General features: G+C 46.3%; 1 protein-coding gene across 1 annotated transcript in view; it reads left to right on the forward strand.

The window, feature by feature from the left end:
• The window catches only part of PPWD1 (peptidylprolyl isomerase domain and WD repeat containing 1), a 387,705-nt gene that overhangs the window by 269,449 nt on the left and 92,739 nt on the right, over window positions 1-25,517 (forward strand). Inside the window, exon 7 of the mRNA XM_078675153.1 lies at window positions 15,744-15,933. Coding sequence (XP_078531279.1) covers window positions 15,744-15,933 — 190 coding nt within the window. The remainder of the gene's footprint in view (window positions 1-15,743; window positions 15,934-25,517) is intronic.

A 25,517-nucleotide genomic window follows, 5' to 3' on the forward strand; every position in this document is an offset into this window, starting at 1 on the left:
ATCTCACCATCCCGGTATAGATCTCCAAGCGTATTAACATCGGCCTCCCACCATTCCGCAAGCGCAGGAGCCGTAAGCACCCCTCCATGACTAGGGGAACCCTCCAGAGGTATGGCGGGTGCGTAAGAGACAGCAGTGCGGGTGAGATATAAGGCCCTTCGGTAGCACTTGTATGCCACCACCAATAGGAGCGGCGTCGGCCGCGTAACTGTAGCAAGGGGATGGAAAAGTCTGGTTATTTGTTAAGGCGGCATTGTGTGGCTGTATCATCCCTGCCCCGGTCTGCCAGCCAGCAAGCAACCCATTGCAGTTGAGCAGACAGATAGTAGTGCTCGAAACAGGGAGCAGCCAGGCCACCCCGGTCCGTCGGCAGGAATAATTTAGCAAGTGCCAGCCTGTGCCTAGCTGTACCCCAGACAAAGTCCCGTGACATCTTATTGAGCATGTTAAAGAAGGAGGCCAAAATAAATAGCGGCAAATTAACAAAGTAGTACAGGAGGCGGGGAAGTATGACCATTTTGGCGAGCGCCACCCTACCTGTAGTCGTCAGTGGAAGAGTACTCCAAAAGCGCACCTGCGATTTAAGCGCCGTGCCCGCCCTTCCCAGGTTCCCGTTAAACAAATGAGCTGGTCTACTGTAGATTTGTATCCCCAGATATCGGAAGGTACCCTCTTTCCACTGGACCAGTGTACCATCAAGACAGTATCCCGGGTCCGCAGTCCCTGTGCTAAAAGCATAAAGACAGGATTTACCCGCATTCACCCGAAGCCCCGAGATAGTGGCAATTGTCTGCAGCAGCTGGGCCAACCGCCCCGGCATGTGCCCTACGTCTCTCACATACACCAACAGATCGTCAGCGTAGAGCGACACCTGGTGAACCGCATCCCCCAGAGAAATACCATCCCCTAGAGTCGCCCGTATAGCCACTGCTATACGCCGCCAGTGCGAACAGCAACGTGGACAGAGGGCACCCCTGCCGAGAGCCCCGGATCACTGATACTCCTTCAGAGATGTAGGGCCTTACCGCACACAGACTGTGGGATTCTTGTAAAGCAGGCCGACCATGTGGAGGAACCCCATGTCCAACCCATATCGCAGCAGCACTGCCGACAGGTAACCCCATTCTAGGCAATCAAACGCCTTCTCCAGATCTAGGATAAGACATCCCGTCCTGTGCCACCCATGTGTGGCCTCAGTTGCCACCCTGAAATACCTCCTAAGATTCAACGAGGTGGACCTCGCAGGGACAAACCCGTTCTGATCTGCGTGTACTAAGTGGGGGACCACTGGTGCCAACCGTTCCGGCAGTACTTTTGCGAGGATTTTATAATTGACGTTAAGCATCGCCAGGGGCATATATATGATCCTAAAGCCGAAGGGTCTCTGTCCGGCTTAGGCAGGGAGACCAGGAACGTCTCCAGGATTGAAGAGGGTAACAATCCTTCCTCTACCGCTTTGTTGTAGAGCGCGTGAAGTAACTGCACCAAGGACTCACAATATGCTTTATAGTACTCAGTGGGCAAACCGTCTGGCCCCGGCGTTTTCCCGGATGCCATTGACTGGATCGCCTCCCCAATTTCCTCTAAGGAGAGAGGTGCATTAAGTGCTTCCTTATGCTCCTCTGAGGGTGTGGGCAGCTGGATAGAGTCCAAAACCCCCTCCAGAAGGTGCCTGGGGCCAACTCCTTTGGCCTTGTACAACTGCTTATAGTGGTCAGTGAGGGCCCGGTGGATTTCGCGCTGTGTATACACTAGCGTCCCGTCCACCCCGCGAATTGCTTCTATCGGGGCACAGTGTTCCTCCTGCCGTATCAGCCAAGCCAATAGGCGGCCCGCTCTATCCGCCCTAGCATGTGTTCTGGCCGTGTGTGCCCCATAATTGTGACATCGGAGCCGCTCCAGAAGCTCCGCGTGTTGGGCGCGGAGATCTTCCAACCTGTGTGAGTGTCTACCCCCTCCTTCTCCCTCCCGCTCATATTGCAGTAGCTCATCTTCTAAGCGCGCCAGGGAGTCTGAAAGCGTCCTACGTATATTCCATGTGGCTCCCAAGCAGTGGCCCCGGACAGTCACCTTTGTGGGCGTCCCACTCCACTAATGCGTTGCTCGCCGTTCCTTCATTAATGTCAAAGTATGCTAAGATAGGCGTACCCAGGGAAGAGCGAAACTCCGGGTCCTCTAGCACGCTTGGTTGAAGTCGCCACGTGGGCACCGGCGAGCGATCCGCCTCCCAGCCGATCTGAAACCACAAGGGGTGGTTTCAGATGACATGCAAATCATGTACTGCTGAGTAGTAGGAGTAGATCCTATCTGTCGGGTGGAGTATGGGCCACAGGTCCTGCAGCGCCCAGTGTGTGAGCCAGTCCCTAAGCGCCTGCGCGTTGGACTCTGGCGCGGAGGGGGTGGGGGTGGGAGATCTGTCCAACTGGACATCCAGCACCATATTGAAGTACCCTCCTAGCAACTAAGGGAACCCAGCAGAGGGGTGTAGGAGCTGCATCAGCCGCGCTAGAAAGGACGGTTGGTCCACATTAGGTGCATATAACGATCCCAACTACATCTCTTGACCATTCAGTTTCCCCCCACACTAGCGTGTACCGGCCCTCCCAGTCCACTTTTTCACAGTTGAAGGGAATGCCGCCCGCACCCAGATCAGTGTGCCTCGCGCGTGCACTGAAAAGGTGGTTCCGTATATTTGCCCTCTCCAACGCCTGCAAAGTCTGTCAAGCTCCGTCTGGGATATGTGGGTTTCCTGTAGGAGGACAATCCCCACAGAATGTCGCTGTAGGTAGGAGAAGATGGAATAACGCTTCGACGGTGTGTGGATGCCACGTATGTTCCAGGTCACAATATTATTGTGTGTCCATCAATCTGGGTAGTTAGGCGCGGCGTGGGGCGAAGTGGCCACACCAGGGAGTCTGGGCTGTGGCCTAAGGGGAGCATATCAATGCGCTGCCATTTGAACAATATAACAACTGCAAACATTGCAACAAATAGGGAATATATCCCCGAATGGGCATCTGTCCGAACCTCAAAAACTTCAGTTAAAGGTGAGCTATTCCAGTGTGTTGCCTGGTCGTTTGCGTGTGATAGCGGTGACTTGTCTGCACTATTCCCCCTCCCATGTCTCCCCTGAGTACGGGAGGTGCATTAGCGTGTGGTGAATTAAACTAACGCGCAGGTCTGGTGCGAGTCGCAGGAGCCTGCGAGTGCAGACGAGAGTGGCATCAAACGCCTTGTGTCCCGCCCCCGCGCAGCAGGCTGTCCCCTGTTACACATGTGCCCCGGTAGGCTCCAAGGACCCCCGAGTACACAGTACAGTTCAACGACGTGTGCGCAAACATATAAAAGGGGGAATAGCAATTCTTGGCCAGTGTGTGTAAACCTTGTCCGAACTTAGCACTGTGACATAATATCACTCAATTTGGTCAGCAGTCTGTGGAGTCACCACTGGCAGGTTCGAGTCTTCCGAGATCCCGGTGGATGGAGAAGACGCACCACTGGTTCCCGGAGCACTGCCCATGTAGGCCTCCATGCGGTCACTGCTATGCATTGTCCCAAGGGTCGCCACCTCTTCAAGTACCTCCTGCCGTTCCATTCTGATTCTCTCCGGGCTGGGCGCTACTGGGTCGGGTCTTGCAGTTTGGTGTGCCCCCCGGCGCCTACGCCTTCTGGACCTTCTCTCCGGTCGGCTGCCGGCCTCTGTACCTGAAGGTCTCGTTCCTATCCACTGCCCCGACTCCTCCAGCCAATCCCACACGTCCGCCGGGAAATTGAAAAAACAAGTCCCCTCCTTCGTGACCACTCTCAGCCGGGCCGGGAACAGCAGGGAGTAAGGCAGCTCCAGCTCCCTAAGTTGACGCTTCACCGCCATGTAGTTACTACTTAGCTGCTGCACAGTCGCTGTATAGTCCGGAGAAAACATAACTCGACTGCTGCCCACATTCAGGTCGACTAATTTCCGAGTTTCACACAGGACCACGTCCCTGTCCCGGTAATTAAGAAGTTTGAAGAGGACCGGGCGGGGCCTGGCCCCCGGCCTGGGCTTCTGTGCCGGTACTCTGTGCCCTCTTTCCACGACAAATTGTTGAGAACGCCCCCTGGGGCAGGAGTTCACGCAACCAGCGCTCAGCATACTACTCCGGGTTTCTTCCCTCCTATCCCTCCGAAAGACCCACCACGTGGATAATATTGCGCTGGGAGCGCCCTTCCGCATCGTCTATCCGGTCTTCAAGCGCATGGACCGGTCGATCATGTCTTGTAGTGCTGCAGTGTGACTCTGGGTAACGGGCTGGAGCTCTTGAAGTATTTGACTATGTGCTGTAACTCTCTCAGCCAGCTTATGGTGTTCAGCATGGAGGTGGGTGAAGTCTGACGTGACCTTGTCGATCGCGTTTCTAGGGACTCCTTGGTCTACTCCAGGGTAGCGCCAATCCACTCCACTGCCGCAAGTATAGAGTCCATCTTGGCTGAGAAGGCCACTGCTTGCGGCTCCATGTCTCCAGTTTGGCGCCCTTGTGGGGGTACAAAGCTCCCCGTGCACATCTGCCTTGCTGCGACTTGTCCCGCCGCTGGCCCATCACAAGTTGTTGAGCAGTTGGCATCCAGATTTCTTAAGGGACTTGTACATATGTTCCCACCTGCCCCTTTCATCATGCCTCAGTGGGACATTAATTGTGTTCACATTCCTAATGTGTGATCCATTCAAACCTCTGTACAACTGTCTCCTCCGGCTGCTTACCATCAAACAGCCTTTTTAGTGGCAAAAACGTCTGCCAAGAAGGTGAGCGAATTGCATCCTCTGTCATTCAAGCCTCCTTACCTGACCATCTTCTCTGATAAGTAGGTGTTTTGCACTAGGAACTCTTTCTTGTCAAAAGTAACACCCTTCCACGTGGGGCATTAAGACACCATGCCCACTTTATATGGTCCTCCACACCACTCTAAAGAGGAGGAGCGACTTCACCATCTGACCCCAAAAAGAGTTGTTGTTCTACCCTGACAGCACTAAAGAGTTCGGGGGTAGGTTGGATCAAAGAAAGGTCTTGCAATGCAGAAGAGGACTTCCTCTCGATGGGTCGTCCTCTGTATCAAAATTTGCTATGCGCTCCTGCAGGCTTATGGGCCCACCAGAGCTGTGTCTGTTAACACAGCATTGCAACGTAGAATTCCAGTTCTTGACATTTGCCAGGCAGCAATGTGGGTATCCCTGCACACGTTTACCAAACACTACTGTCTGGACAGTGAAGTCCGAAGGGGCGGCCTTTTTTTCCGCTCTGTCCTGCAGGACTTCCTGGTCTACCCAGGGATGGTATAGCTTGGGTATCTATTCAAAGTTAAGGATTCTGATGCTAGATGTCTCTGTCAGATGGACTAGTTACTTACCTTTGGTAATGCCTTCTCTCGTAGACACCTTATCTAGCTGCAAATTCCTTACGAACACACCAATACTCCACGCACTGTGCTTAGGTTTTTAGAGTCGGGCTGATAGTTTCAGGTCCTAGTTGTTCTAACCACACCACTGTCAGTGCACTTCATGGCTCCGCACTCCTTGTGTGGAAAGTCGTGAAAAGTACCTGACATCAGCACGCTGAGGTGGCGCCTATATCGGTGACGCAAATGTCACTTCCGGCACACCAGATGCCATTGTCACGCTTAGCCGATGCCACCTACCGGGGCGCAAGGGTTTTGCTCAAGCAAAAGTCTTTTGAATCCACCCTGCCACCTGAGAAGCTCAAAGGTTAGCAAACTGTGGTTAGATCATGTCTCTACTAGATAAGGCGTTACCGAAGGTAAGTAACTTGTCCTTTTGAGAGACTGTTTTCTTGAAAATTCTTGGCACAGATACTATGACAAGTCTCAAACAGTCTTTGTCCACACCTACCGGCCTGAGGTTTTTTGTTGTTGTCCTAGACCAGTGAACTAGCCCTAGTCACACATTTAGTAAATCCAGGGATGGTATCAAGAGCGCCACGTCACCCTTATTGTAAGTCTTAATGTTGGTGATGGTGCTGTCATGGTGTATCATCTCACATTTGACCCGTCTTTCTTTGTTTGGGAGTTTGACTAATAGTCCTAACAAAATTAAACCTTTATCTGTTTTATGCTTGAATGTTAATACTTCTGTGAATCGCAAACCTATCATTAGGGAAAGCACACACAATTTAGTGTTCTTTTGTTTTGGCAAGCCTCTAGTACGCTCTAGTCTAGATAGTATGCTGAAGATGGGTTAATCTGCAGATCCTCCCTATGAGTGCATGGTACTCCGTGCAGGAAAGTATAAGGTGATGACAGTATAATGGGGAGGAGAGGACTCCACTTTTTGCTGAGCCTCACTTGGAAAGTGACCGAAATGAACTATAAATGCTTTCTTTGGTGACATATGTATTTAAACAAGCATTGGCAAAGCCAATTGGTTACGCCAATATGAGAGCTATTGACTTTGCCAATGTCTTTGAGCTAAGTTGTACAGCAGCGTTATTGCAGTTCTGCATGGGTTGGAATGATGTAGAGTACAGTAGAGTGGCATAGACGAGTGGCGTAGAGTTGAGTGATGTAGAGTGCCGTAGACTTGCATTGTATTGAGTGGAGTAGCATGGAGTGGAGTAGCACAGTGACCTGTAGTGGAGTGGCATGGCATAGAGTGGTGTAGATTGATATAGATTGGTGCGAAGTAGAGTAACAGAGTGGAGTGACGTGGCATAGAGTGCTGTAGACAGGCATTTTATTGAGTGGAGTAGCACTGAATGGCATGTAGTGGAGTGGCCCGGCACAGAGTGGCACAGTGGCATAGAGTAGAGTGGCGCGGAGTAGAGTGACAGAGTGGAGTAGCATAAAGTGTGGCACAACATAGTGGTGTACAGTAGAGTAGCATAGATTGGTATTGTGTGCAGTAGAGGGGAGTAGGGTAGAATGGCATAGTGACGTGTAGAGTGGTGTGGCGTAGAGTACAGCGGGATGGCACAGAGTACAGTGGATATACATAATGTATACAGTACAAAGCATTAGTCTTCGAACATTTTTGATGTCGTGCCCACAGTGGGGAAAAAAATAATCTGGGCCCTCCTCAGAATTTTTCACATGTATTCTATTAAATTAGTAATGTTTAAATATGTCTAGACTTATTTAAGCATTGCAGTTACGTATTACAAGTTCTGATAACCGTTTTAAAAACGCAATCCAATACATGTTTGCCAAGCATACTGTTCTGGTCAGGCAGCTTTACTAACGCGTAAAAGGATCTACAGTGTGATTATTAGAAATGGGGGTGGGAGTTTTGAAGAATATATGGAATCCTTCCCCTTTTCATACTTACTCCCAGCTAGGATACAAATGACAAAGGATTAGTGATGGCCCATTACAGAGTGACGTAGTGCCACTTATTTATTTCCACTTAAAACAAAGCACTGTTATCAGGATAATGCTTCTTTTGACCTGAACCTGGCGCCCCCCCCCCCCCACTCCCCCCAAGGGGGCGGCCCCTCCAGTTTTAAGACCCCTGGTATACAGTCTTTGTTTTTGTGTCACAGTGCTTTACGCCAACCGGTGCCACAGCTCCTGGCATGGGGCTTGTGGATGCTGTATTTCAAAATTACTTACTGGCTTAAAAACACCTGCTGTAGACTGTGTGTCCAGCAATGTTTGAACAACAGCAATAATAATTATAGCACAATAACTCTGTAATTACTGTTTGTGCTGGCGAGAGATCAGTTATGTCAAATGGTAGTTTTAACTCCTAATAAAGTAGTGCAGAGGGTTAATATGCCTGCGCATTTAACGTGTAGTGCATATCTCAGAAATTAATTTTATATGGATCGCTTAAGTTTTGTTACTTGCAGTTTATCATGTACAAACCTAATGTAGCACAGTGAGCTATGAACTGTCGTCAAAACCCTGCATGCAAACTGCAAGGTATAGTTTTTGTCTTTTTTGTTTTCCGCAGTGTTTCCATTATGCACATGTTCAGACAAGTGTTTTCTTTCTTAAATAAATTTGTATCCGTGAACCCAACTCCAAACACTATGCAACGTTTAGAATCCTGTCACTGCTTCTCGAAAGCAAGCACTTTTAGATGTATATATATATATATTTATATATATTTGCAATGTGCCTTAGGCGTGTATCAAAGCCCCTTGTGAAACGAAGGAAATGGTATTCTTGGGTCTTGTAAAAAAAATTATATTCTGGTTAGGCAGTGTGTGGTATCCCCTACTGCACGTGAAGGAATTGTGTTATTTTTGTTCGTTTAAAAAGTAAACTGAAGCATTAGAGTAGGTTTAATGTTTCCATGAGTTTTTATTGTCCTGGTGTCACTGCAATTGCTGTTTGAAAATGAAGTAAGCTCCTGGAAGTGCATGTTCAAAGGATAGGGAGAGGTAAGAGGTGGTTTGATGTTGTGGTGTTCATTGTGAGTGACGACTTTGCCTATACTGAACTTTTCCTGGTGTAATATGCAGACACCGGGACACGTTCAGTAGCGCCTGTACTGTTGTCTGCTTTCATTCCAAGCAGCAACATGCAGGCAGGAAGGGAACCTTGTTTATTTCGCCTTTGCCTGGGCCAGAGCTAAAGTTAAAGGGCCATCAGATCTCCTTTTGTTCTAGTCCGATCCTGACTGAGTGCGGTCTGGAAGCTCACACTCCTATGGAAAGGAGGGAAAGAGAGGAAAGAAAGACTCACAACTTATCACTTCACAAGTGCTTAGTAGTTGCACAAATGACGATGCAAATACCACAAATGTAATTTCTTTTATAGCGCTACCTATCCCAGTGCAATGTGTCAGAGTGCTTTAAATAACATACATATTCTACATTGACATTAAATCATGCAAGTATGTAAATCTGTGGTCAGACGTGCTTTCCAGTTTTACTTTGGTGCTCACCTGGTGAACCTTTGCCTGCAACTTTGCTTTGGTGGATTCCGTGACTGTGGAGAGTAATCGCCGATTGGGGCTAACTACGGAACAATGGGAGTGGGACTGCGAGGACCAGCCTGCACAGGGCTTCCATCTCCGCTGGGACCTCTTCCCGCCCCCTCCTCCCAGCAGCTGATAACGGCTCACGGCCCCCGCTTCATGGGAGCCGCTCGCAGCCGTTCTGTGGTCAGACGTGCTTTCCAGTTTTACTTTGGTGCTCACCTGGTGAACCTTTGCCTGCAACTTTGCTTTGGTGGATTCCGTGACTGTGGAGAGTAATCGCCGATTGGGGCTAACTACGGAACAACGGGAGTGGGACTGCGAGGACCAGCCTGCACAGCGCTTCCATCTCCGCTGCAGCTGGGGCCTCTTCCGCCCCCTCCTCCCTGTACATAAACTAAGCTACTTCCGTGTTTCGCGGGACACGTGCGGGTCGCGCGCCGGGCGAAGCCCGGGCCAAGGGCGGGCCCGTTTAAGGCCGTGCAAGACCGGACCGGGCCATCCCTATTTATTCTTGTCTCCCGTGGGCTTGCGAATTGTATGTATATCATTTAAAGAATTAACTGTAAAATTGTAGATCCGTGACTGGTTGTATATTCACAAAGGATGGCAACTCGTGAAAGCAGGAGTAAGGCCGCATTGGGGGGGTCCCAGTTAACAGGTACCCTTGATAATTTCATAATCAGGGCCAACTCATTCATAGATCAAGGGATAAGTTTGATGGAACGTAGAGTGTCTCAGGATTTTGCGATGGCCAAAAGATCATCTATGGGCCATATCGCATCTGCCCGAACACCAGAACACACCGATAGACTTAATATTATTGAGACACAAGCTGATGTACACAGTATGTCGAACATACTTTTACAAGCACCTACACAACTGCCAAATTTTACAGTTTTTACGGGGTTAGAAATATTAGATGATATTATAATCGAAACCACAGAGGTTGAGGGCCACCAAGAACCTAATACTAGACAATTGCGTGGAAGGCGGGAGGGCGCTATATCAAAGCGAAAACGCCCTATTCCCTCAGCCCCTGGTGGTAAGAGGGCTAAGGAAGCCAAAGCACAGGCCAACAGTGTTTCACTGAGTAAGCAGGGGGAGGAACGAGTGCCTGCACTGCAAATAGTACAGACTGGGCAGGATGCCTCACAAATTGATTTAAATATAGATTTATCAAATGGGACCCACGACTCCAGAGTTGGAGACGATATAGCAGTCTCCAATACAGGCATATCTGATGAGGGGGCCGCCCTCTTGCAGAAAAATTTGGGAAAAATGTTAAAAAATCTTTTAATCTCCCTGGAAACTAGATTGTCACGTATAGAACATCAGCTGCTTGAGGTAGAAAAGAGTATAATAATACTGTGAAGACGCCACCCATAACAACTTTGGGTACTGCCTCAATAGCTTCAGCCTCAGCTGCAAATAAACCCCAGCTTCCGACCCAAAAACCAAGCCTGAATCCCATAAATGTACCTAAGATAAATCCTGTAGGCAACCATACAACAGTGGAAGATCTTCCTAGATCAAGTGTTACGGGTATCAAGCCTACTCAGCCTAGTCCAAATGAGCATCGAACGGGGAGGTTACCGAAGGGTGATTACATCAACTTACCACCAGAAGCTTGCCCATATGTAGCTGTCCTGACTGGAGTCCCTGAGCTAGGTAAACAAACTGAGGAATCCTTTTGGTCACTTAAAAACAAAGTATCCCATTGGCTTAACGTCAATCGGCCCTTACCTCCAAATATAAAAAGTAAAATTCTAATGGTACGGAGAGTTCCTTGGATAGGCCACACTAGGAAATCATCCCCTGGGGACTGTGTAGTCGTAAATTTTGCAGATCCGCGAACAGCGCAACATATCTGTTCGTGGAGCCCCCAAGATGATGCGGCTAACATTGTAACCAGACCACTTTCGTTTTTTTATCCATCCAATATGGGATCTGATGGTGGTGGGATTTGGACTGTGGTCAATTATGATGCCAAGGGTGGGTATAATGACAGGAGCTCAGGCTACCTCAATAGATGGGGAGGGGCACCGACATTCAACAGATTCAGTTGCTTAGAATCAGTGGATTGACTGAAGCCGATTGTGGGCAGTAGAGCTAGTAATAAAGGAGGGTCATGTCTCCTAAGCCCCACGCTCATATATGATCATGGAAAAAAAATGACAGATGTGGGTGAGTGTGCCGAAACTAGAATTAATTGTAGTGTCTATGTCCCATTTGGGGAAAAAGGAGCTTGTACTACTGCTCCTAGTGAAGGGAAACTGGGGGCAGACTGTGCTGAGGTGGGTGGTATGTCGAAAGATTCATTGCACCACCGAGTATCTGTGAATTGTGGCACTAGAATGAGAGAGTGTACTAACATATTAGATGGAGAGACTTCTCTTGGCGTGCTATGTATAGGAATCACAAGTGCAAGGGATGTTTCACTAGTAACAGTTATGATCAAAATCTGAAACTAATATCATGGAATATAGCCGGAGTAACAACCTGAGTGACCCCGATTGGGCAAACTACATTGACTCGAGCTCATTTTGTCTTCTTCAGGAAACATGGGCCCTTAGTACACCGCACAGAGTGGACTATAAGTCCTTTGGGATTGGTGCAATCCCTTCAGTGAGAGGCAGGCCCTCAGGTGGACTTATCACTTGGGTAAAAGTAACCTTGAAGATTCAGGTAGAAGTTATGGACACACACTCGATAGATATATTGGCACTAAAAATCACCACGCGCGAAGGGAAGGTGCTATATTTAATTAATGTCTATAATAGACCTGCCCCACTATCGAAAGAATCCACGACCATGGCTAAATTTGACTTTTTTAAATAGAATGGCTGATAAAGAAGCTGTAATAATAGCCGGGGATCTGAATTGTATCTACGAACCAATCTTAGGCTTGGGTGAGGTCTTCGATGAGGAAGACCGAGCAAATAATATCCCCTTGCTGGACAACATTGATCCTGTGCATAGTTCAGTTCTGGCAGTCCAACTAATGAAGTTGTGTGTGGAATACGGCCTGAGGGCTTGTAATGGCCGTCTTCCGTCGGATATATCTAAAAGACCTACCTTCGTAAGAAACAACTCAAAAAGCAATTTAGACTTTATAATTGTGTCTTTAGATATCTGGCAGCACATGATAGATCTAGAGGTGAAGGACAGACTAGAGAGTGACCACCGTCCATTGGACTTATTACTTGAACCATGTATAGTTAATGGGGTTGGTAGTGCAAATACAACAGATGCTCAAAGTGGTCCCTGTGATGAAATCCTGGTTAGCAACAATAGGCGTGCCCTAAAATGGTCCCATTTATTAGAATGCGGCGAAACTCTTGCAGAAATGTATTTATTATTTGCTAAGACGTTTTCCGCCTTTGTAAATTCATCAGCGGAGGCTGACTACCCTGATAACTTTATTAAATTGCACAACGAGTTCTTCAAAACTTTAAAACTTTTGGTTACTAAAATGCCAAAGAAGGACTACCAAAAGTCAAATAATTTGTCCCATAGCAAGCCATGGTATGGCAAGATTTGCCGGCAGTCTAAAGAAAGCCTTTTGTTGGCACTAAAAAAGAAATCCTCAGATGATGTTAGACTGGCTCAGAAAGAGCATAAGCATACCCTGGCCGCTGCGAGAAAAGTTTGGGAGGAAGATAGCTGGACAGAACTGCTGGCAGCTGCGAAGGCAAAAGACAATGTAGGTTTTTGGAGATAAGTGGCAAATGGGAACCACGTAGGAAGAGTAGTCAAGGATGTTTTCCTTGACGAACTTACGTGGCTTAACCATTTTACCACCTTATATAAAAAATACGAAACCACAAATGCCACCAGTGAAGATGCTCCATGGCTGACTCCCTCCAGTGCTAAATTGGAATTTACTGTTGAGGAAACTGAAATGGCCATCAATGCCGTAAAAAACGGTAAAGCACCAGGCCTAGACAAGGTCCCCGGTGACCTCTACAAGCATGAATTAAAAATGTGGGCACCATACATAAACTACTTGTGCAATGTACTGTTGTTGGGTGTAGATTTCCCAGAAAGTTGTCGGGGAGCAGAGATTGTTTTAATTTTTAAAAAGGGCGATCGATCTGAACCCTCAAACTATCGCCCAATCAGCCTAATGGATATTCTCCCAAAAATCTATTCTAGGCATATTTTAGTTCGGGTAAACCTGTGGATGGAAGACAATTCTGTCCTCACAAAGTCCCAAGCAGGATTTAGGAACAAAGTGAGCACAGTTGATCAGGCCTTTAGATTCTGCTGCCTTTACTGGAAATACGTTCACATTAAAAAGGGACTTCTCTACGCCGCGTTCGTAGATCTTAGAGCGGCGTTCGACCTTGTGCCACAAGATCTTTTGTGGAAGTTCCTCTATATGATGGGGTTACCTGGTTGTTTGTTGTACCAGATAATTTGGTTGCATGCGAAAAATTTCGCTAAAGTGAGATGGGGCCCAAATGGGGAATTATCCCAGAATATACCAATTGAGCGCGGGGTTCGTCAGGGCTGCGTGCTGGCCCCCACTTTATTCTCACTGTTTGTGAATGATATTCCTACCCATTTGGAGGGTTGTAACAATGACTCGCCTAAATTGAACGGGGAGAGAGGGTACCCGCGCTACTATTCGCGGATGATACCATCCAAATCTCTCAAACCAATAGAGGTTTACAGGCACTCCTCCATTCGTTCTACGACTATTGTAATAAAAAGGGTTTGGAGATAAATACAAAGAAAACTAAATGCATGGCCCTAAATCCTTATAAATCACAAAAAGGTTGTCTAATATTAAACGTCCAGAAACTAGAATCGGTCCAAAATTTCTCTTATCTGGGGGTTTCCATTGATTCTAAGTTTACGTGGAATCCACAAATAGAAAAGAGTAAGTTAATATTTACACAGAATACCATACCCATTCTAAAAAAGCATGGTGCAAGTACAAGTAAAGCTGTTTCACCAGCGTTGGAGATATTTAAGTTCAAGGTCCAGTCCGCAGCATTGTATGTTGCGGAAATCTGGGGGCCTATGTCCAAGAATGCTTTCTCAACTATTGAGAACAAATTTTTTAGAAGTCTTGTAAGGGCTCCAAAAGGCACCCCTCTAGTACCATTACTGTTGGACCTAAATGTTAAAAGAACAGACCACTATACTATCTTGCGTCCCCTAATGTTCTGGGTGAGACTATGGTTAGCGCCAGAATTGCTAGATTATAGGAATGGGTTAAAAGAGATAATGTGTCTTGACGTATTAAAGACCAACATATGGTTAAAACATGTTCGGCTATGGTTCTCAAATTGGCTTGTCCCAGTTCTGGGACAATCCTGAATCCTTACCGCATAACTCGAAAAATCTGGTGAAGATCGCTTTTTGGGGCTTTGTTAAAAGTTTAACGACTAATGGAAATAGAGGCGGAACGCTAACAAACAACTTTCTGACCTTTAAGGACGAGCCTAGCTTTGAGAACTTCCTTGATAAAGTCGAGCCCCCTCTAGCCAAAACATTATTTATGAAACTAAGGAATGGTAACCTCGTGACCAACTCAACCTTGGCATGTTGGTCTAGGAGGGGCAAAGATGATCAAATGACCAGCGAAATCTGCACCATGTGCCAGGGAAACTACAAGGAAGACGACCAGCATATCCTTTTCTTCTGTTCGGCCTATGTGACGGCCAGAAGAAAGTGGATTAAACCATTATGCAACCTTCTGGGTATAAGATCATGTAAGGAGGCACTGAGAATTATCAAATCTGATACAGCCAGAACTATAGTATTCAGTGTCAGTAGATTTCTGCTCTTTACCTATTATGTATTATGTAGGGAGAAAGGCTTAAAACTATAAGGGAAATCTTAATGCTCCCATTCACATTGTAACCCGAATTGTTCGCAATTTACTGTATATGTACGATTTTTATTTTCCCAGCTCCCCGTCTAAATGTTTATTTATGCTTAGTATTATTCCTTTTAACAAAATTATCCATCTTTTTTTGCACGGTTTTCATAATTATATTTGTTCGTTCTGTACCAAAATGGTGTAGGATATGTATTTTTATAAATGTATTGTTGTTTCGCAAATCTTTTCTGACCAAGTTGTGCCGAAATAACGATGAAATGAAATCAATGTACAAGATGATTGTTGCATAAAATAGTAAGGGCTACAAATCATAGGAGACATAAGTTCTTCATAGCTCACTGTGCTGTATTAGAATGATTACAATGTATCAACTACAAGTGGCTAACGGATCTCCGTGTTAAAAGCAGAAACCTGCTTACCTATCTAGCTAAAATAAAAATCTGTCATCAGAATGTTACATGATGTGCTATTAAAGGGTTTTGTTACAGCCTTGTAAACTGGAGCATAGGAGGGGCACGAGCAGGCTCCATGGAGAGGGTAATCTGCATTCATCTTTCCAAAAAACGCTCTCACTTTGAAGTCAGCAAAAGCAAAGTAAACACCAAGCTGTCTCTGAAGACACAGCTTGGCATTTGACCTATGCCTGCCCATCAAACGTGACCCGATCAGAACAAAATTTAGAGACCTGTTTACAGAAAGCGAGTTGATGGAAGAATACAGTAAACAAGGTCAACTTTCTGAATGTTCCAAAAAATGTATTTAGCAAAGCAGACAGTGGTGCTATCTGGTAGGCAGCGACCTAAAAGTACGTTTTAAGTTCAAAATCTTTGGAATAATGTTAATCAAAATGCAAAGGCTGGTTTCAATAATTTTGATTGTCTACATTGACGCCGATGTTTTCAAAAGGGAGCAAGAAAGCATTTATTGGAAGATATGATTGTTTTTCATGTAAGCTTTCTTTTCTTTTTTGTGTAGGTGTGTCCGTATCCTTGGAAAACAAGAAAATGTCAGAATATTACAAATTGCCATGTTCCAAGGTGTAGCCAGAAAGCATCGAGCTGCTGCCACTGTGGAGATGAAGGCATCTGATAATCCTGTTCTTATGAGTGTCCAAGCTGACCCAACAATTGTCTGCACAGCTTTCAAAAAGAACCGTTTTTATTTGGTATGTATAATTTCTAGGCACATTGCTTCACTTCTCTTCACAAATTTTTTGTATGCTTACATTTACTTAAAGCTGATCAAATCCTGTTTTCCAACTGCTTAAATAGTCCGATCAGCTTTTTTCTACTTTCAGAATATTTACATTTATAAATTGCTATCAATAATACTATTCACTGTCCTAGTGGGTAATTGTATTTCCCCCTGCGTGCACACAACTCTATTTTTTTTAACTCTTAATATTAGGGAAGCGCACTATCTCAGTCATCTGATATTAGGAATTCCATAGGGACTATGATGCTCAAACCTAATAGCAGTTCAGCGTCACCAGTGAAGATCAAGTTATAAGCCTTTAAACCGATGGGCACACATGGACCCCGTAACTTAAGGACGACAACATACCCCTTCTTCTGTTCATACTCGGGGTGGGGGAAAGAGAGAGTAGGGAAGATCAAGTTCTTACTAGACCTGAACTCCATTTGCGAAGTGAGACGCGCAAGAGCAGAGCCCTCTTTTTCCCTCCTAAGAACCTAGGGAAACTTGCTTGCCACATAGCGCTTCAGAGCTGGAACACTTGTGACTTTATTAAGAGTCAGAGTGGGATTCCTGAGGCTCGGAATAGTGTAGCTTATCCAGAATGTTTCCTATAGTGAATGGGGAATAACTACTGCTAGCAAGAGAGGAGTGGGACTCAGGATCCAGCCAGTTAAAACATGTAAGCCCTGACCTCGGGGAGCTCTGTGTGTATGGTTTGTGAATTCCATATTTTTCTTTGTGTTGGTACATGAATACAGCTTTTTTTCCAAAAGCAAGTATTTGACTGAACTATCATTTGCTGCTGAATGTATTTTGCGTCGTGAGCCTGTCACACCCCCTGTTTAACCACCACCCGAAAATCCTTGGACTGCTTGACCTGCTCTACAATGGAGAATCAAGTGCTCGAGGTGTGCTCGGTTGCTCAGAACCCATAATAGGTTGGGCACCAGGACATGAGGAGTAAATAAAACCTCAACCCCCATGGTTGGGCTTATGGTTGGATTAGGCTTGCCCCTTGGCCCACTAAACAGGGTTCTGACAGTGTATATAAATGAAGAAGCAACATTTTAAGTTGACATTTTTTAAATATTCTTTAAATGGGAAGGATTTTGAAATAGGAGGCTAAAAATTAAATTAGTATCCTCTGATGTATTCGTGGTAACAGTGCACGTGCATCAAACAGTGTATAGAGTATGGATGATGAAAGTCCTAAATTGAATTTAGAAAAGCTTCAACCTTCTCATTAAAATTCTGAATTATTTTTTTATTGGATTAGGAATTAAATAAAACATTTAATCATTTATGTATTTGTTGGATAAATGTTTGTTTCTATATTGTTTCTGTAATGTTTTGCTTTTCAAATCATCGGAAAAGTTTGATGGGGCCCCGGCTTCCACTATTGACTTGGTGGGTGCCCTAGGATCCAATAATTCATTTTGGGTCCCCTGATTATATTAATGATTAAGGGGCGGGGGTGTCCACATAAATCAGATGTTTGAGAATCACTGCTCTAAATACTTCTGAGATGGTGTTCTGATTAATACGGGACATGAGCTTATCAGACGAGGTACTGAACCAGGACCACACTGGCAAAGGAAGCAAGTGATAAAGTTATTATCAAACTGGAACATATGAAACACCCATGGAAAGGAGCCAGAACAAACTGGAAATACTCAACTCACCTCCAGCAAAGAAGAATTGTGCATCCCTCTGTATAGCCGCACCTGTGCGACATGAGCACCATGGGGTTTAATAGCAGTGAAATTCATTTTAATGTAAAGGGATGACGTTTTTTCTGGTCTGATGTTCTGCAGACCTCAAGGGTGGAAAATTTTCTTGAAAAGCTTCACCTGTGTTTCTTTATCAAGGCAGAGTGGTGTGGCAATTAGATGGCTAAACATCATGAGCCCAGAATTAATGCCAATTGAAGAGTAAGGGTTATGGAGAAGGAATGGGGTGTATTAAATGCATTGATTAAAGTCTTTGTGCTGAACTGCTTTAGGAGTGACCAGTGTTAAGAAGGATATGAGAGGAAAGATTGAAAAGGATTGACAACCAATGGTGTCTAGTAAATGACATCCAGAAACATTTGTTGCTGTCTGACACGAGGCATTTAAATGGGGTTGTTAAAGTTCAAAAGAGGCCGTCCCCCATCTTTTTACTATTGGGATGACAGATATTTCTTTCTAGGAATTGTGGGTTTGGCTGGTTTGAAGGCGGGCGAGTTAAGTTGAGGAGGTGTTTGGTTGTTTTCGTGTAGTTCTTGTCCTATTCATTCTCCTCCATATGTCTCTAAGAGATGGTTTTCCCTGTACGAAATTCGGCAGTCAGGTTTATGTAGAAGAGTCTTGTCCAAGCCAGGACATCAGGGTGGTGCGGGCAGCTATCCACCCTACATGAGTGACCCCTGGGTCAGAACTCGGGAGACAGCACCAGGATCATCATTCAAGAAGATGGCATGCAGGAGCTGAAGGCTCACCTACTGCACACCAACCATAATTGCCAGAAAGAGGCACTTCACCAAAGCAAAGTTTCTGAAATATTGAGTGCTGGGAGGGGAGAAAGAGGGGGCAGAGGACTGTAGCATATTTCCTGGACAAATTGGTGGGCCAGAGGGTGGTTATCACCCACACGTTTATTAGGATGGGAGCTTAAAACATCCGGAAACAAAAAGCAGATTCCCTGTCCATGGTTGCCCTTACAGTTAAGGGTAGTGAACAGTAAGTGATTGCAATTGATTGCTGATCCACATATGGAAGCTAGTCAGATATATTGCCTAGCCTGTGCGAGATCCAGACTTGGCACCTTCGGCGACAACCCCCACCCCCATTCATATTTTGTACTAGATTGACTAACTTTGAAGTTAATTTGAGTAATATTGTGCATCGTGAGGTACGAGGCCTTTGGTGGTGGAATTATGTGTTCGAGGCATTTGAGCTGTAGATCATATGCTTTTGCATAGATCACCATCTAGTGTTGGGTCTGTATGTTTGCACTTTGTTTTTCTTCGAAGAAGTATTTCCAGTCACGAGGTAGGGGACTCCTCCTTTCGGCGATAGTGCGCATGAGCATCGACTCCATTGTCAGATTGTTTTTTTCCACCATCTGGTTCAGATGTGAATTGTCCGCTCCGGTTTGCACCGTTTCTTCTGGCCCCCTTCAACGCACAATACTTTACCCTTGACGGTATTGTTATCGATCGCGTTTCCCATGCTCCGCGTATCGTTTGCTCTCGAAAACCTTTGATTGGAACATTCGTGAAGGTCCTTTGGGCCTACCCGCGCCGGGATCGGTAGCAGCTGATGGAATGGACTCCATTCAAGTTATGCCCAGGGTGGCGCGCTAAGTTCCCGCACACCAACTTGCATGAAGTGTGCAACCTTTGCCTATCCTCGGAACACGAAGAGAAAGACTGCGACGTGTGTCGGTCGTTTCGGTCCAAAGAAAACTAAACGTGATCGTCTGGCTCGATGTCACGAAATGTACCAACAAAGCGGCCCTGCGCCGGACCTCCCCAAAGAACAGTCCGAACACTAAGAATGACAAGCACAGAAGCCGAAATGGAGGAGGAGCAAGTCTCCGTATCTGACGCCGACGCCAAAGACTTGACACCGGGACAACGGATCGTGAGTAAAGAGACTTTGTTCCCCTACCATCTCCTTTATAAGAAAAAGGCTCTGGTCCCTCCTCTGCTTTCTGGCCAAAGTCGGCACCGAGAAAAGGTTTTGAGCACCACGCCTTCGGGCTCGGCGCCGAAACATAAACAGCCTTTGGGCTCTAGCCGTCTCCACACCGGTGCCGACCCGAAACCTTTGGCGCTAAAAGCGAAACACCTTCTGGTTTCCCTGCCACCGTTGCATATACTGAAATGTTCGGAGCCAAAACTTTCAACCCCAAAACCGGCATCTAAAGAAAGTACGGCAAATAAAGAGCCTCGGATCGAAAATCTACTGTAACCGAAACAGAAGGAAATTGTGATTCATCCCGAAACTGGTCATATTCACGCCACACTTCCTGAAAAAGAGGAAAATGGGCCTACCAGAGGGCTACCACATTCCTTTAAAGAACAATTTGCCCACTAACCCTTCTCCTCCTTATAGTGTACCATCTTCACCTATTCATGAAGAATTGCTTATTACACCTACACATTCCCCTACACCAACATCACCTGACCCACAGAATACAGGGGATGGGGATATAGATTACTATGTACCGCAGGAGGAAATACAGGACCCCAAACCATGGGATAATAATAATGTCCCTCAAGATAATGATCCATCCAGGCCTTTGCCTCTAGGTACATTGAGCTCCTTAGTAGGGGTGCACAATATCATGGAGTAGAGCGTCATAAGGAGAGTTTAGAAGAGGATTTTTTGTTAGAGACACTGAGTTCATCTCAAAGGGCTACACAAACATTACCAATGCTAAAGGCAATGCTCAGACCCACTGAAGATATCTTTAAAGACCCTGTAAGAGCTAGGATCATCACTCCCAGGGTAGAGAAAAAATATAAAGCTGCACCTAATGTATATCAAAGGTCAGTTAACCTTAGACTCACTGGTCGTTTCCAATGCTCGTAAGAGAGAACTCACAAACAGGAGATGCCCCTCCTGATAAGGAATGCACATTTTTAGATGCTTCGGGAAAAAGGATAGCCTCACAAGCAGCTAATAATCTGTGCATTGCCAATGCCCAATCATTGTGGGCAAGGTATGATAGAGCTCATTATGACAAAGTCAAAAAGCTCATTGAATTCCTTCCGGATGAGCATAAGACTAAAGCCAGTGACCTTATTCAAGAAGGCAAACTAATAACTAATACTTCTATCCGGTGTGCATTAGATCAGGCAGCAGCACGGGCAGTAAACACTAGTGTATTACTTTGTAGACATGCTTGGTTAAGGATTTCAGGATTCAAGCCTGAAATACAAGCTTCTATTCTTAATCAACCTTTTGATAAAGAACAACTTTTTGGCCCAGCTGTAGATTTATTACTAGAAAATATGAAAAAAGATACCAAAGTTGCTAAATCCATGGGTGCCTTGCAATAACTTTCTAACAGGGGTTCCTTTTGTCGCTTATTCTATAGGGGCGGTTCTAAAACTATCTACAAAGAATCCCTCCTCCTCCAAGGGGAACAATCAATCGCCCTCTTCAGGAGTTTATTTTAGAGGAGGATATAGAGGAAACAACGGCAAGGGAAGGGGTAGAGGCAATTCAACACAAACCTCCCCTGCAAACAACAAGCAGTGACTTATTTCCCATACCCCGATCATTCCACTCCTGTCAGGGGATGCCTTTCACAGTTTCTACCCATTTGGAATAAGATTACATCCGACAAATGGATTCTACAAATTATCTAATCTGGTTATTGCCTGAAGCTTACAAGTGGTATGGTAATTTTTTTTTATTATTAAGAGTTTCATATAGCGCTGGCTAGACCAGGAGGTATCAGAGCGCTTTACATGAGGTTCCACAAAATTACAAGATTACATCAGTTCCAATTTACATCAGTTGCTAGACAAACAATTACAAGACCATAGAAAACGAGACAAGTGAAGTGTAGAGGGGAATGGGGTAAGGGTAAAGGGGTGGGAGGGAGATACGGCAGAAAGACGAAGGAAAGTCTGCCCAAAGTCCGGCTGAGTAGGTGACGGTCGAGGGGGAAGTCCCAAACCCCATCTCCTCTATAGCTATCAGGTAGCTCCACCCGGCTTTGGCCAAATAGCTAGGTCTCAATGGGAACATTTAAAGAACATGAAGGGCAAAATAAATGGAGCGTAGAGGGGAGGGGACAGGGAAGGTGAGAAAGGGAGGATAGGGGAAGAGACCACAAGGAGAGACGAAATGAAATCTGTCTAAAGGCCGACTGGGTAGGTGACGACCAAGGAGGGAGTCCACGGCCCATCTCCCCTATAGCTAAACCAGGTCGCTCCCTCGAGCATCAGACAAAATAGTTTAGTCTCAATACATTGAGAGAGGAGAGAAGGAGAGACATAAATAGAGGGAGGATGCGGGAAGAGACGACAGGAGAGACAAAAGGAAGTCTGGCTAAAGACCGACTGGGTAGGTAACGTCCAAGGAGCAAGGCGATTTTCTATCCACTCTGGATTTAAAGGATGTTTATTCTCATATTCCAATACACCCTGCGCAGCGCAAATACCGCAGGTTTGTGGTAGCAGGCCAACATTATCAATTAAATAAATAAATCCGTATTTGTAAAGCGCAAACTACTCACCCTTACGGGTCTCAAGGCGCTGGGGGCCATCGTGGAAATTAAGTGAGCTATAGCCCAGAGTCACATGGGGCTGTGCTGAGCTGCCGTCGGGGTTTCGAACCGTGAACCCTGTGCTCCGAAGGCAGCTGCCCTGGCTGCTGCACCACATTTTTGGAGTGACAACCGCTCCCAGGGTTTTCACAAAATGTTTGGCAGTAGTCGCAGCCCACCTGAGAAGACAACAGGTTCATGTCTTCCCATACTTAGACAACTGGCTCATAACGGCCAGCTCGCATAAAAGCTGTCTGCGCCACTCACAGAAATCTGTGCAACTCCTTCACCAACTGGGATTTTCAGTAAATCAGACCAAATCCCATCACCAACCATCCATGTCTTAAGACTATATAGGAGCTACTAAAGACAAACAAAGAGCTCTAGCATACCCAACTTCGGCCAGAATCGGAAATATTCAAAACCTAATGTCTCAGTTCCAGCCTCAATACTTCCTACCAGCTAGAGTGTTCAAGCAATTACTGGGAATGATGGCGTCTTGCATTTTTATAGTTCCCTACGCAAGACTTCAGATGCATCCCTTACAGGAATGCTTAGTACGTCAGTGGAACCAGGCTTAAGGGCAGTTATCTGATCTAGTGTTGGTAGACGGTTGCACCCATCGCTCTCTGCAGTGGTGGAACACACAACACCTTTTAGAAGGGCGCCCCTGCAGCTATCCGGTTCCACAGATAGTACTAACGGCAGACTTCTCACTGACCGGTTGGGGAGCGCATCTCCAAACCCACAAAATCCAAGGCATGTGGGGCTCCCAACAAAAACAGCTTCATATAAATCATCTAAAACTACCATTGATTTTTCTGGCGTTGAAAGCATTTCATATTCAACTTGTACGCACGATTGTACCAATTCGTACAGACAACATGACAGCCATGTACTACATTCAAAAACAGGGGGGACACACTCCCTCCAACTGTCCCACCTAGCACAGGACATCTGGAGATGGGCAGTTCTCCACAAAATCTATCTCCTAGCAGAATACCTCCCAGGAGTGAACAATCGGGTGGCAGATCTGCTAAGTCGTCAGACACAGCAAATCAACGTCTGGGAACTGCATCCTCAAGTTCTCCTCCCATTCATTCAGATGTGGGACTTCCCAGACATAGACCTGTTCGCCAAGCATCTAAGCGCAAAATGCCCAAACTTTGTGTCCAGGTATCCACACCCATTGTCCAAAGGCAATGCACTATGAATCAGCTGTTCAGGGATATTTGCTTATGCTTTTCCGCCTCTCCCAGTCATTCCATCAGTTGGTCGGAAACTCAAACAAGCGTCCTTGACACTAATCCTAGTTGCTCCCACATGGGCGCGTCAACCATGGTTCACAACCCTATTGGACCTCTCTGTAGTTCCTCATCGAAACTACGTCTTACACTCAATGTCCTCACACAGAGCCATAGAGACATAACGCACCCAGACCCCAGTCAGCTCAGTCTGGCACCTGGAGTCCTAGAGTTTGCCTATCTTAATTTACCGCCAGACTGCATACATATTATCAAAGAGGCTAGTTGTCCTACCACAAGAGCCTGCGATGCAGCAAAGTGGAAGCGGTTTGTGAATTACTTTAATAACAACCACACGAACCCGCTTGATGCTTCGGTACAAAACATTATATTACATCTACAACGTTCCAATTTAGCATACACGTCCATATGTTTACATCTAGCTGCTATAGCTGCATATCTCTAAAATAGACAACATCTCTCTCTTTTTAGAGCACCTGTCATTAGAGCGTTTATGGAGGGACTCAAGAGTCATTCCCCCTAGACGTCCACCTCCTCTAGTGTGGAATCTCAACATTCTTCTCACCAGACTAATGGGTCCACCCTTTGAGCCATTGCACAAATGTGAACTGCAATCTCTTGCATGGAAAGTTGCTTTCCTAGTGGCTATTACATCACTCAGGAGAGTGAGTGAACTTCAGGCATTAACTATAGAAGAACCTTTTTTACAAATGAATCAAAACAAAGTGGTTCTTCGGACCAATCCTAAATTCCTTCCTAAAGTCATTTCTGCTTTTCATATCAAATCAATCTGTTGAGTTGCCTGTGTTCTTCCCTCAGATAGATTCAGTAGCAGAACGTGCACTACACACATAGATGTCAAAAGAGCATTGCTTTATTACATTGAAAGGACAAAACCTTTCCGTGAGACAAATCAGCTGTTTGTCGCTTTTGCTCCATCACACAAGGGCAATCCTATATCAAAATCAGGTATTGCAAGGTGGATAGTCAAGTGCATTCAAATATGCTATGCGCAGGCTAAAAGAATGCTACCAGTTCCCCCTAGAGCACATTCTACACGCAAACTGGGGGTTTCTGTGGCATTCCTAGGAAATATACCCATAGATAATATATGCAAAGCTGCAACTTGTTCTACACCTCACACATTCACAAAACATTATTCTGTGGATGTATTAGCCGCACAGCAAGCTAGCGTAGGCCAAGCAGTTTTACGTACACTATTTCAGACTACTGCAACAGCTAACAATGGATTTGATGACCATGCGCACTGTCGCCGAAAGGAGGAGTAACCTACCTTGTGATTGGAAAGACTTCTTCGTAGAAAAACAAAGTGCAAACATCCCAACCCAACACTAGATGGCGATCTATGCAGATGCATACTTGGTAAGTAGCATTTCCTATTGGGGGTAGGGGATTTTTTTTTCAGAATGTCACAAAAAGGTAGGAGTTGTGCTTGATAGGTGGTAATAGGTGGGGTGAGGAGGGAGTGGTAGAGCTGAAATCATAAAAAGGGGGGTTGAGGGGGCGTGGCCAAGATGGCGACCTGAGCTGCAGCAGGACTTCGAGGTTTCCCGCTCCAGGTCCCCTTTCCCGGCCTATTTAGCGCACCGCTTGCCCCGGTTCGGTGAGTTTAGAAGCAATGTGTAGCTCCGTGAGGGGTGCCCGGCTGGGGCGCTACGTGGGGTCTCTGGAGATGTTAACCGGAAGGAGCTACGATCCATAGTCCGCATTCACGACATGGCGGCCGAGTGAGGTGCGGGCGCTGTGGCGGGCACCTAGGCCCTGCATGAACGACTGAGCCTGTGACGGTTCGCGGCAGTCATCCGACTTCTGTCCCGGAGGTGTCGCAGGAGTGAGACCGGGGCATCGGCAAAGACAACGGCGGAGGCTGGGAGCGACTGGCGGCAGCTGCGGGGACCCCCCGGAGGGGCCGCGAAAATAGAGGTCCCGGCTCAGGGCCTGCTGACCGAGGGTGAACTGCTGGTCCAGCTGTGAGTGCCCGGGGGCCGCTCGGGATCAG

This window comes from Lissotriton helveticus, chromosome 2_1 (genome assembly GCF_964261635.1).
Source record: "Lissotriton helveticus chromosome 2_1, aLisHel1.1, whole genome shotgun sequence".
Classification (NCBI taxonomy): Eukaryota; Metazoa; Chordata; class Amphibia; order Caudata; family Salamandridae; genus Lissotriton; species Lissotriton helveticus.